The 12,998-nt window shown below is 45.3% G+C and overlaps 2 protein-coding genes across 5 annotated transcripts in view; both read left to right on the forward strand.

The window, feature by feature from the left end:
- Nucleotides 1-6,366, forward strand: part of NSD3 (nuclear receptor binding SET domain protein 3) — a 121,330-nt gene extending 114,964 nt beyond the window's left edge. For all 4 annotated transcript variants that reach the window (XM_004758222.3, XM_045070915.1, XM_045070916.1 and 1 more), the window contains one exon: nt 376-6,366. In XM_004758222.3, coding sequence (XP_004758279.1) covers nt 376-617 — 242 coding nt within the window. In that variant the 3' untranslated portion in view covers nt 618-6,366. The remainder of the gene's footprint in view (nt 1-375) is intronic.
- A 570-nt stretch (nt 6,367-6,936) lies between these two features.
- On the forward strand, nt 6,937-12,969 carry PLPP5 (phospholipid phosphatase 5). Its single transcript, XM_004758221.3, has 7 exons — nt 6,937-7,024; nt 7,224-7,332; nt 7,824-7,914; nt 8,721-8,784; nt 9,272-9,396; nt 10,054-10,224; nt 11,873-12,969. The coding sequence occupies exons 1-7, from the start codon at nt 6,960-6,962 to the stop codon at nt 12,031-12,033; spliced, it is 786 nt and encodes a 261-aa protein (XP_004758278.1). The 5' UTR covers nt 6,937-6,959; the 3' UTR covers nt 12,034-12,969.
- The last annotated feature ends 29 nt before the right edge of the window (nt 12,970-12,998 follow it).

A 12,998-nucleotide genomic window follows, 5' to 3' on the forward strand; every position in this document is an offset into this window, starting at 1 on the left:
ATGTGTCACCTAGAATGTACTTTGCTCCCCTTAGTGGAGCCATGGGATGGATAATGAACAGAACAACCAACACTAGAAACAAAGTATGCTAGTGAAAAGTCTCTCTGCAAATGTGGGATAGGTGCGGGCCAGGAGGATTGGTTTCTCGGACCTTGTTACCATGGGCGAGCAGTTGGCTCCTCTCTCTGGCGGTGAGTTTGGGATGCGCACTGCGTCCATTCTCAATAGTACACTCAGACGTACACTCAGAATTTGGAGTTGTGTTCTAATTGAATTCAGTCTCCAGTCTCAGCAGATGGTGCAAACTTGGGTTTTTCGTGGGTAATCAAGAGGGGCACTAATGGGGCTCTTTTCCCTGTTCGCACCCCTCCGTAGGAAAGTGGGAATGCCCGTGGCATCAGTGCGAGGAGTGCAGCCGCGCTGCCGTCTCCTTCTGCGAGTTCTGCCCACACTCATTTTGTAAAGATCATGAAGAGGGCGCTCTGGTCCCCTCTGCTCTGGAAGGCCGGCTCTGCTGCTCCGAGCATGACCCTGAGTCTCCTGTGTCCGCAGAATACTGGAGCAAGATCAAATGCAAATTGGAGTCACAAGATCATGGAGAAGAACTGAAAGAATAAATGGGTGGTGATTTTCTTTTTCTTTTTATCGAGATGGAAAAAAAAGGAAAAGAAACCAGTGACTCGGTGGCACGTGGGCAGGAGAAAGCGGCTGCCCTGCGCAAGCCCCTTCCCCGGGCGCCGCCTTGTGGCCCTGCGCGCTGCGGCCAGAAACTCGCGGGCAGAAGCAGGTGGCCTGGGGCTGTTTTTCTGTTTTGTGGGTTGGGGATTCTTTCGTGGCCGGCCAAATTCCCTTGGTCTTCTCTTGCCTTCTATTATGCTTCATGCCTTTGCAGCGGGGAAAAAAGAGATGTCTTCACTCTGAAAACAGCGAAGAGAAAAAGAAATTTTGTTAATGAGATAAATTTTAAGTCTAGGATGTGTTCCTTGGGTGTAAAAAGCAAAAAAGTAGCCCTCATTCCTTTATTTATTTTCATTTTTTAAAACTGGAGAAGTGTAGTTCAGGTAGTCTATTCAGTGTGCGTGTGCGTGTGTGTTTGAAGTAGCATTTGGAGCAGGCCCTCTAGAAAAGGCTCTGATGGCCTTTATATACCTCTCCGCTGAGCAGTAGGCAAGGCTCACTCCTCTTTCCTCCCAGATGTCTTTTCTTGGCTCAGAGAAGGGCGCTGTGCGAGTCCTGAATCTGGCCTCTTGAAAACAAAATGCCTCAGTGGATTTTACCCTCAGTGGTTTGCACCTAGGCCAGCTTTGTGATGGGATACCTTTACCTAGAAAGGTAGATAATGTGGTTTTTGGTTCTGGGGGAAGACAGAAACAGGTGCCCTCACTGAGTTTGAAATGTTTTCCACTGTGGACAGTTTTGATGAAGTGTGTTTATGTGGAGGTGAATGCAGCATTGGAGTGGTCGTGCCTGTTGCTCCAACATGTGGACAGAGGCAGCTGAAGGGAGATGGAAGGCCCAGACCCAGAGTTGGGTCATTCTGTGCAGTGTAAAGGAGCTGCTAGTCTGACCTGGGCATTATGGGCATTTCCTTTCCTGTCTCTGCTTCCCTCCCCAATCAAACATTCCCTGTCTGCTGGCCACCGGCTGGCCGTATTTCCTTGTGAAAACAACACAAGCGAGTCACAGTTGTATCTGAGTAGGTCTTTTTGGTTTAGTTCCTCATTTGGGGGGGTGGAAGGGGTAGGGACATCTCCCAGTTATATGTAAACAGTTCCTATTTAGTATTATCTACTAATTAAAATTGCCCCACTGAGGAAGGGGAAGTGCTTCTACAGGGTGTGTAAGAGCCACACAAACACACTCTGTCTTAGGAAGCACTTAGGGAAGCTCCCAAGAAAGCAGTGTTAGCAAAAATGGTTGGCTGTGATGCTTGGATCTCCTAGATGCCAATGTACCAAGATGTCTAACCACAAAGTTCACTTGCATTTAATGCTTTGGAATATGTATATTCCAGTAGTCCTTGTATGAACTAATTAGTAATGTCAGACGTTGTCACACTGTACTAAGTAGAATTCTAGGGCTAGCTTGAATGAACGTTAACCTTCTCTGTGAATTTTGACTGCTTACAATTGCTGGTACCTGGTGGCATTTATTTTCCCTCAAGAAGCACCTAGGAACCTTCGGAAGGGAGGGAGGGGAGATGCTCAGCCATGTTCCTTCAGTTCTGTGTGTTCCTTTTTTCTTATCAATTTAGAGTTCTTCTCTGGAAAAGAGAAAAAAAATAGCTGTTTTGTGCCTCTCTCTCTCTCTTTTTTTTTTTTAAATGTAAATGTGCAATTGAACTGGATTTTCTCTTGTTAAAAAAAAACATAAAACAAAAAAAATATATATCACACTACAATTCCTTTACTTAAGCTCCTAAACTGCCATTTGCCTGATTCCAGCAATTAATTCTGAGGTAACTTATAGAGCCTCCAGGAATTCTCTTGATTAGATATGGTCCCAGGAGAAAGAGCAAAATGGAAAATGCTGTGCATGTTACCAGATCGAATCGCTACCAGTAACGTGCAGCACAGCGCACCAAAACACTAAACTTTGCTCTTGAGCAACTATATAGTTTGATATCCTTTTAAAAAATAATTTAAGAAAATCTAGGTTTTATCATACTAAAACTTTATTTTATATATATATATGTGTGTGTATATATATATATATATATGAGATAAATGTTTGCTTTTTTAAACTTACTAATATGAAGGATTTCTTTTAACATTCAAAATATAACTCTTGTTGAAACCGTATCCCACATGAACTCTTCTCTTCTTGCTTTGTTTTGGACTTAGTGCTATTTAATATCTGATGACTTTTATATGGTAAGCCAGGGTCCATCCATATACTTACAAATACCTTAGGTTTCAATATTTTCATGCAGCTTCCTCATCATGTCACATTTTGTCATAATGGCTCTGCTGAGATTTTTAAATCTTTTTGGGGGGGAGGGGTGGGAGGGTACCTAACAGGATCATTCTGCCATTTCAGAAATTAGGGTAAGAAACAAAATAGCTACTAACTACAGCTCTGGAGGCTTCATCCAGGAGTGCTCTTTAGTGGTCCAGAAAGAGGCTTTCGTCCCGCCAGTGGCCCAGAGCTCTCCTCACACCTCCGTGGCGTCACGACCGACTTGTTGTACGTATCTTTGTATCTTCACGTTGCAGGCTGTGGAAGCGGAAAGCCGGGGGAGAAAGCTGTGCTTCCCGTGCGCAGCGTGTGCACGCACCGTGCTTGCCTGCGCCTCACCAACCCGGTGGGCCAGAGGACATGTTGCTCTCTTGTGGTCTGTAGTTGGTTTTGTTAACTTTCAAATCCGTGGTCAGAGCAGAAATGGTTTGGGTTTTATTCTTGTCCAAAAATGAGATAAAGCATCATGGGATAATGGTGGTTTTTCTTTGTTTGTTTTTTAGCCTCATATTACTTCTTTGGAAAAAGTGAATGTAAAGTTTTTGATAATCAGCATAAAGCTTCAGAAATCTGTTGGGTTACAACTGTAGAGGAAATGGGCCCTCCCGGCATGCACGGTGCAGACAGGGGCTGGCCCGTGGCCAGTAGCAGAGTCAGGAGGGTTGCGGTCACCTGCCCCTCATTCCTGGAAGGCCAGCACGGCTGGAGGAAGTGATTCTCTTCTTTAATATCTAATCAGGGTTAGAGTCAGGAGGGAGGTGGGTTTTATTTTCATTTTTATCTTAACAAATTCCTACTCTACCTTAATTCTCTGAAATGATCTGGCCTGAGCTATAGAATAGGCCGACTTCTTGAATCACTGAAACTTGGAGCTCTCTGTGTGTTCAAGTCAGGAACAAATGTAAAAACTAAAATAATAATAATAATAATAATGGGGGTGTGGCTCTGAGCTCCCTTCTGCTATTTCCACATAATACTTGGAAACATGCTTGCAAATAATGTTTTGAAATTCTGAGAGAACCATGTAAAAGACTCTCAGAGCAGGCAGGCTGTTGGACAGGTTTCTCTCCTGGCTCATAAAGTAGTTTCCTTTTGGCCTCGCTGCGCAGTCTGTGTTCTAATCGGGGTCAGAGCCAGCCTGGACGGCAGAGGGCAGCCCTACAGAGCGTCGTCACTGGACCCCCCAGGTTCATGGCTGGTCCTTCATTTCATTGTTAAGTACAAAGCTTCCTTTAGCATTCACCTTGAAATCAGGGAGCTGCCACATGCCAAGTCCCGAGAGGATAAGGACACAGGTTGTGGTAGAGCCCTTTGGGCTTGGGAAGCTCACCTGGGAGGAGGTGCGATGCCGCTGGCAAGAGGCTTTACTGCCAGGTGGAGCAGATTCGACTTCCGGAGTTGGCCAGGTTGCTGCACACACAAAGTGATCATTTGGAACGATTTCCGTTGGCCTAGACCACTTGCAGTTGCTCCCTGGTTGTCTGTAAACCGAGAGGAGAGCTCGCCTCCATTTTCAGCTAAGCTAGGGAAAGATCTGATTAGACGGCTTTGCCATGTATTAACGAATATTGAAAAGTTGGAAATGTGTACATACTGAAATCTACCAACTTTTCCCCGGGGCGGGGTACAGGAAGAAAAGGGGGTTAGAACAGGGTGAGGGAGGGGGAATGACAATGTTTACCACAGGTACGAAGTAGTCACTTTAACATTGAGACCTCTGCCTCATTGAATTCAGGTTTTTTAAGTACTTGAAACTCTTCAGATTCCCCTTATTTTACAGTTATTTTTAAATTTATGAAGTAGAAAGCATTGTTTTGTATACTGTTTTGAAAACAAATAGCCTAGTCTCTTGTCCTCTTCAACTTGGATTAAAGGCAAAGTTCTGCGAGTGGGATGGAGTGTCCACAGCAGATAGCTCAGATTTCATGTATACATTCGAGGAAGACACTCTTGCATGAAATACCAGCATTTTTATGAGTATTTGCCATGTGTGTTCTTTCTCTTGTATTTTTGTCAACCCCATCCCTGTGCAGCTCTTCTTTTCTTTTAATATATATGCCTGTGTAAGGGAAAAAACAAAAATTTGCACTTACGTTATACTCCTGAAACGCAGGGTGTCGTCTGTGTGTGTTTCAGAAACCATTTCCGTTCTTTTCTCCGTCAGTCCATTGCTTAAGTGACAAGTTCAGGTGCTTGTGGCACAGATGTGTGTATGGTGGGGAGGAGGAGAGCAGCCTGCCCTTCTGTAGCCTGTGAAAGTCAGTTACATGTAAGAAAAAGTGAAAAAAGATGAACAGTTGCCAAAGTCATTTATTCAGTCCTTAGTTTTCTTATGTGACCCTCCGGATCTGCGAGTTGGCAGGCAAGCCCCCTCAGGTGCCGCCCCCGCCCACCTGCCACAGACCTTGACGTATGCACGCGGGCCGCGCAATGTCCATCAGATCACGGAGACGAGGTATGTATGAGGTGTTCTTGTCAGGTTAGGAGTGGACCGGATACAATTTACTTTTTACTCTGTTGTTATTAATACTGCTCTTTATCTTATTTGTGCTGTCACATACCCTCTGTTAAAAAAGAAAATCACATTGCCTCCGATGACCAAGATGCTAAATGATGATTGATACTAAATGATGATTACAACTGGCTAAATAAGATCCTTTTTCTATACAAGGGTGTGTGCATAATTGGAATTGATAGGAGAAATTCATTTGTAACCACTTGTGATATTGCACAGCAAACACAGATACCTACAGATTGTTTTCTTTTTCTTGTGATCTTTATCTATGATAATGACCTTTGTAGATTGGTTATTTCTGTACTTTGTTTATCTGTAATAAATTTGTAGATCCTGTGAAATGTTATTTTGCCTAAATCACTTGAGACTTGAGTCTTTAATAACAAAGGATCAATATTCACTAAAGTCAATCTCTTTTGAGTTTCTGTGACTTGGCTAGAAGCTCTTGACACTAAGGGATTAGTGTTCATTTTCCCTGGGGGGCGTTCCACTAGGGCATTACTGTATAATGACTTGATGTTGCCACATAGACTTCAAGATATATGATATTTTGGGGGTTTTGTTGAATGGCCTATGTTTTACTGCATAGTGTGAAACGTGTAAAGCTTGGTTAACCTGTATATAGATAGCTTATTGTTGACTAGCTATAGTATATTTAGGATTGCCTGGAATTTTAAGCTTCTTACTACTGTGTGTGCTGGTAGGAACATAAATTTTTGTACATTATATTTACTGAGATGTTGCCTTTTTTTATTTTACAAATACTTTGGAATTCAGATGTGTTTTTTGCTTCCATGAGGATTAATTTGGAAAGGTTCTTAATGACATTCCACTGACTTCAGATTTTGCTTGAGATTGACTTCAATAAATTGTCCTGTATGTTCCAAATCGAACTGTGGACTTACTTGTTCATTGCCTGTAGTTTCTTGCCACAACTGCTGGGCGAGAGGTCATAGTGGGGAGAGCAGGCACCCGGTGCCGGCCAGTGACCCGAGGTCCTTCAAAATGCTGTCGCTAATGAGCTTGGAGCCGATAACGTGGGGTTTGGTCGTGTTTTCACGGAGGGAAAGTCCTTGGAGAATGTTGCTTCTTGCTCAGTGTGGTGGGAGACTCCGGAGCGAACGGCGGGAAGGGGAGATGTGCGTCACTCTCATCCCGGCGACTTGGCCGACTCCGCCGGGGCCTGCGGTGGAATGGCGGTCGGTGTCCCCTGGAATGGCGGGAATGGCTCTGCGGGCGCCTCCTTCCTGCCGCCAGCTGGGGCTCTCAGAGCGGTGCCGAGGGATGACCCGCCAGGGCAGGGAAGTGGCTGCAACGCCTTCCTCCGGTGCAGTTCGCCCAGCGTCCGCCAGCCCGCGCCCCCGCGCCGCCGAGGCCCGGCCCCCCACTGCCGCCGGGACGGCCCTCCCCGGGGCGGCCTCGCCTCCCGCCTCCCGCCGCCGCCGCAAGAGCTGCCACGTCAGCGCGGCGTTTGGCTGACGGCAGGATGGGGAAGGTGGCGGCCCTCGGTGCCGAGCTGGGCGTGCGGCTCGCCCTGTTCACGGCCTTCCTGTAAGCGTCCTGCCGCTGGAACCCCGCGGCCCGCACCCTTGGCCCCCCTCCCCCAAGGCGGCAGGAGGCCGGCAGCCCCTGCCTCGGCCCGGGGCTCCCAGTGCGGGGGCGGGGGGGGGGCAGCGGTGGGAAGTCCCGACGAGCGGCTGGAGGCCGGAAGCAAACCAACGTGCTCTGCACATTTTTGTTTCCCCTCTAGGGTAACGGAGCTCCTCCCTCCCTTCCAGAGGCTGATCCAGCCGGAGGAGATGTGGCTTTACCGGAATCCGTATGTGGAAGCCGAGTATTTCCCCACCAAGCCCATGTTTGTGCGTAGAGAACTAGCCTTCCTTCTGACCCTTAATGTTTAGGACGAGCTCGATGCTCGGGAGCAGGGGGTGGTCCGTCTGGCTCCAGGGGGATCTGGAGAGCGTCTTTCGTGGGGAGCGTCTTGCTCCCTTAGATGAGGGGCTCAACTTCTTGTTTCCTTATGATCACGACCCAAATTGAGAGCGCAAGATGCCAATTTTGGCCCAAAAGACAGGTACTGTGAGCTCTGCTCCTTAGGATGGATTGAGGTACTGGTCACTTAAGAGCAATGGCTGATGGCCGTGGCGTTCCTGGTGGAGCAGGTGCTGCCCCGTCAACCCCCAGACGCTGCCACTGTGCACACTGACAGGGCCCCGCTAGGTCTGACCTGTGACGACTTCTGTTCCCTCCATTCCTCCTCCCTGTTGGCACTGCTTGAACCACTAGCCATGTGGTTTCACTGGGGGTTTGGTTTGGGTTTTTTTTTAATCTCTACTATCTTCTGTTTCAGGTCATTGCATTTCTTTCCCCACTGTCCCTGATCCTCTTGGCCCGATGTCTCAAGAAGGCTGGTGCGACCGACAGCAAACAAGCCTGCCTGGGTAAGAACGAGCCCTCCCTGACTGGGCTGGTCTCTGTCTCCTCAGTGCTGGCATCTCAGCCACTGGAGGTGTGACCTCTGCCTGTGGAGGCCACGGAGTTCTATGTTCCTACAGCTATCCTGTCTCCCCTGTACCCGCGTTGTCACCCGTGAGAAAGCTGGCACTCTGAGAACACAGTTGACCTCCGAGGTGAACAATGTGCTGAATGACTGGTACCCCAAAAATGGATTCGGCCTAGTCCAGAAGCACTCTCTGTACTCCACCACGTTCAGGCCTAGAATGATTTTTCTGCTCAGCTCTGGCTAGAGCCTGACCGTTCCTATCTCAAAAAGACCATGGCTGGTGCGCTGGCGTGGCTCAGGTCATGATCCCAGTGTCCTGGGATTCATCCCTGCATCGGGCTCCCTGCTCTACGGGAAGCCTGCTTCTCCATCTCCTACTCCCCTGCCTCTGTTCCCTCTCTCACTGTGTCTCTGTCTGTCAAATAAATAAAAATAAATTTTATTTTTAAAAAAATTTTATTTATTTGACAGACAAGAGCAGGAACACGAGCAGTGGGAGTGGGAGAGAGAGAGGGGGAAGCAGGCTCCCTGCTGAACAGGGAGCCCGATGTGGGACTCGATCCCAGGACATTGGGATCATGACCTGAGCAGAAGGCAGCCGCTTAATGACTGAGCCACCCAGGTGCCCAATAAATAAAATCTTTAAAGAAAAAAAAAAGACCACAGCTGCTCTCTTGATGAGACCATGATCATGCAAGTCCTCCTAGGCAAAACCCACTAACAGTAAGTTTCTTTATTTTCCAGCTGCCAGCCTTGCCCTGGCTCTGAACGGTGTCTTTACGAACACAATAAAACTGATCGTGGGCAGGTGAGTGACCAGAGTCTGCGCCCCGGTGCCTGCCTCGGGCCTCCCATCTGCAGGAGGTAGTTACTGGCATGGCACCACCCACCGTCTTCCTCCCCCTCTCGGCAGCCTCAGTCTGACCTTGTTCTCTTCACCTAACATGGCCTCCCTCCCCTATAGCTGTCCTGTGGGTGACCCTTGTGGACTCTTTCCTGGCCTGAACAGTGTTTCCCACTGACCAGCACAGCAGGGTCATTGTCCACTAGAATACCCCGAAACTGCAGTGTGACTTGCTCTTTGCCCTAAAAAATAATCGTGTGCTGGACTGCCCCCCCCCCCACCCAAATGTAGACCCTGGAAATAAAGCTTTTCTTTCTACCCTAATCCAGTTTCATCCTTTTACCTGGGACACTATTTGACCAACTGTGAACAGGATTACAGTATCTGATACAACCAAAAAATAATTTCTGAAGTTAAGGGATCTGTGTTGAGACCGTGTTTATTTTTTCAGGCCACGCCCAGACTTCTTCTACCGCTGCTTCCCCGACGGGCAAGCCCACTCCGACTTGACGTGCACCGGGGAGAAGGACGTGGTGAACGAGGGCCGCAAGAGCTTCCCTAGTGGACATTCTTCCTGTATGAATACCGCATGGGCTCAGCATCTGTGCTTTCTTGGGGTCCCTGAGTTTAGCTTAGGAAGCTTATGAGGATGGGGCCACCTCACTACTCTTGTTCTCGTATCTGAAAACTAGAGAATCCCCTCCTTTAGTAACCCCAAGATTCCATAGCCTGATCCTCAAATATTAGGACAGATGTTCAAGGATAGAGGAAGTCGTTTACCTTCATGAGATATGAACATTTTATGAGTCTTGTATTATTTATCTAGATCCCACAATCTGGTACTAGTTAGAAAAATATTAACTAACCTTTATTGAAGGTGCTTTGGAAAGCAATTTTTATTCTCTCTTTTGGTATCATAGTAGCCCAAAGAAATGGATACTATTATTTTTATGATTCCTATTTATACATCAGGAAACTAAGGCATCAAGAAGTAACCCTACTCGAAGTCCTACTGCTAGTATTCCAAACACTATTCCCAAGGGTAAATATTATTAACTTTGGGACACACAATAAAGTTCTTCATTTTTTCTTCTGTTTCCTCCTCATCGATGATCTGTACCACAAGTGTACCCAAAAAGGATAAAGCACGTCTATGCCCCCAGCCACCTGTCTGCAAATGAGCAAGGGAGCTTCCTTTAAAAGACATCTGCTTACTGGTCTTCCCTCTTCTAGTTGCCTTTGCTGGTCTGGCCTTCGCTTCCTTCTACCTGGCAGGGAAGTTACATTGCTTCACACCACAAGGCCGTGGGAAGTCTTGGAGGTTCTGTGCCTTTCTGTCACCTCTCCTCCTTGCATCTGTGATTGCGCTGTCCCGCACATGTGACTATAAGCATCACTGGCAAGGTAAGCAGGGTCTTCCTGCCATGTAAGTCTGCGCGTTTCACCTGCCGCCGTAGCCCTAGCATTTGGCACGGAGACGCTAACTCTGTTAAATGAATCAACAGTTGAGTATGGGATAGTCTGGGTTTCTGAACCAAGTGTCCTTGTAAAGAGATTACCAAGGAGAAATGTCCCAATTTTTCTGTTATTTTGAAGCATCATAGGTTCAGAATAAACTAAGAATTTTTTTCCCTCTAAGAAATTTTTTACAACAAACCTCAAAGGTCAATTTATTTACTGTCTTAAAATAAAAATCAAGTTTATAAAAAAAAAAAGTTCATCATCATGAGATTTTTGTTCAGAAACTAAAATTCAAGAAAATATAAAATTGTAGTTAAACCAAAGAAATTTGTTCAATGATATAATAAAACATCCAGATTACAGAGTATCTTCACATAAAACCCATAATTAAAAACAAAAGCTGATAATATTGCCCAGAAGTCCTTAGGAGCCCTGTTTTAAAGAACAAGCTGATTTTCTTTAAAGGGCAGCTCCTGTACAGTTTATTACTTCCTCTAGAACTCTTTAAATGGTGAAAAAGGGGTTAATAGCAGTAAGTGAAACTTTTGTTATTTTGAATATTTAAAAAATTCAATCTAGTGGGAGGTGGGGGGGGTGGGGTAACTGGGGGATGGGCATTAAGGAGGGCACGTGAGGTGATGAGCTCCGGGAATTCTATGCAACTGATAAGTCACTGAATTCTACCCCAGAAACTAATGATATTCTATATGTTGGCTAGTTGAATTAAAACATTTTAGTCTATCCTTGGAAAAAGATTTAGACTTATTAAAGATGTGGATTTTTAAAATTTTATTTATTTTAAGAGACAGTGGGGAGAGGCACAAAGGGCAGAGGGAGAAGCAGGCTCCCTGCTGAGCAAGGAGCCCAATTTGGGGGGGTGGGGGGTGGATCCCAGGGTCATGACCTGAGCCACCCTAGCGCCCGCAAGTATGTGTTTTGACTTGGTGTTTAGGAAAGAACCTGAAGATAATCCTGTTAACTATATGATAAAATTGAGAAAGCCTAAAGAAACCATAAACCTGAAATTGAGGTTTTTTTGCACCCAAACAAGTAGAGTTAACCTGGAGGGCCAACTTCTCTATATCGGTGTCCCCCACTGTACTGCACTTCACAGAGAATTGTGTTTTACTAATGGAAGGTTCTAGCACCCTACACTGAGCAGGTCTGTCAGTGCCATTTTTCCAACAGCATTTGCTCACCTCATGTTTCCATCGTATTTTGCTAATTCTTATAGTGTTTTAAATATTTTTATTATGTTTATTATGGTGATCTGTGATCAGTGATTATGACTTGCTGAAAGCTCAGATGATGGTTAGCATTTTTTAGCAATTAAATATTTTTTAATTAGGTATATAACTTTTGTTTAGATCTAGCGCTATTGTACGCTTTAGTAAACTACAGGATAGTGTTAACATAACTTTTATATGCACTGGGAAACCAAAAATTCATCCTACTTGCTTTATTGAGGTACTCGTTTATTGCAGTGATTTGGAATCAAACCCTCAATATCGGTGTGCCAGTACTGCGTGGTGTTTTAACATGATTTGAGATCCAGTATGATTAAGAAAGTACCTTATTTCCTCTCTTTTAGATGTACTAGTTGGATCCATGATTGGCCTGACATTGGCCTATGTCTGCTACAGGCAGTATTATCCTCCTCTGACGGACGCAGAATGTCATAAACCATTTCAGGACAGACTTGGACTGCCCACGGCACAGAAGCCTGGTGACCCTTATCATTTTAGTATTTAGAAATTAGAACTACCTCAATGGAGATTAGGTGCGGCAGCCCCTCTAAACTGCCCAAGACAAGAATGTCTGACCTGTTAACTCTTAAGAGATACAGGTGAGGACACAGCACTTCATTCTGTCTCCATATGGTTATGCAGTTTTGCTCACATGGATTTGTCATGAGTCCAGGTTCAAGGTTCATTTTCACGACTCTGTGCCACACATTCTGATAAAAAGATCTTCCAGTAGTCTGGTAGATTGGTATCCCAGGATCTACAGTGTTTCACATTTAACTTAAATACCATTCTTGAAGGATCTTTCACAAAGAAGCCTTTACATACCCTAGAACCCACAGTTAAATTTCTATTTTCCATAGCTCAAATTCTTCAAACCCAGGGCACGACCAACTAAATTATTTTTGGTTCTGTTTACTTTCTCTAGTGACAATTCCGTCAAGCTTTAAATAGGAAAATGTCCAGTTCTGGCTTCTTTACCGCCTTACACATGTGTCTTATCTAAGTCTAACCAACACACTGCTGTCCATTTTGAATCCTGTGGGCATAAATTATTTACTGAACCTGTGAATAATTTTTTAAAATGGTAAAGACAAATGAGGTGGAAATCATTAGTTGCTAGTATTGAAACCACACTCCTGAACTGTGTTCATGAGCCACTTTCCATCCGTGTATGACTGAAGATCTGCCCAAATGCATCAATTCTACAACTGGCTAAGGCAGGAAAGAATGTTCTTGTCTGGAGAACAAATGAACTTTTTCTGTCCCTTCTTCATAATGGGATATAAGGAACAATTACAGGACATCACCAGAACTGATGCTATTGGACCAACAACTGCCCTTCTCTTTGTGATTATACTTTAAATATGACCTTGTCTGATGTGTTTCTTTCTATATTTTCAGTGTATTTTTTTCCTTCAATAAATGTGACAAAGAAAATGGTGAACGTGGATGTTTTTGGTACGTAAAGTA

This window comes from Mustela putorius, unplaced genomic scaffold (genome assembly GCF_011764305.1).
Source record: "Mustela putorius furo isolate JIRA1106 unplaced genomic scaffold, ASM1176430v1.1 tig00003976_pilon_pilon_pilon, whole genome shotgun sequence".
In the NCBI taxonomy this organism is placed as follows: Eukaryota; Metazoa; Chordata; class Mammalia; order Carnivora; family Mustelidae; genus Mustela; species Mustela putorius.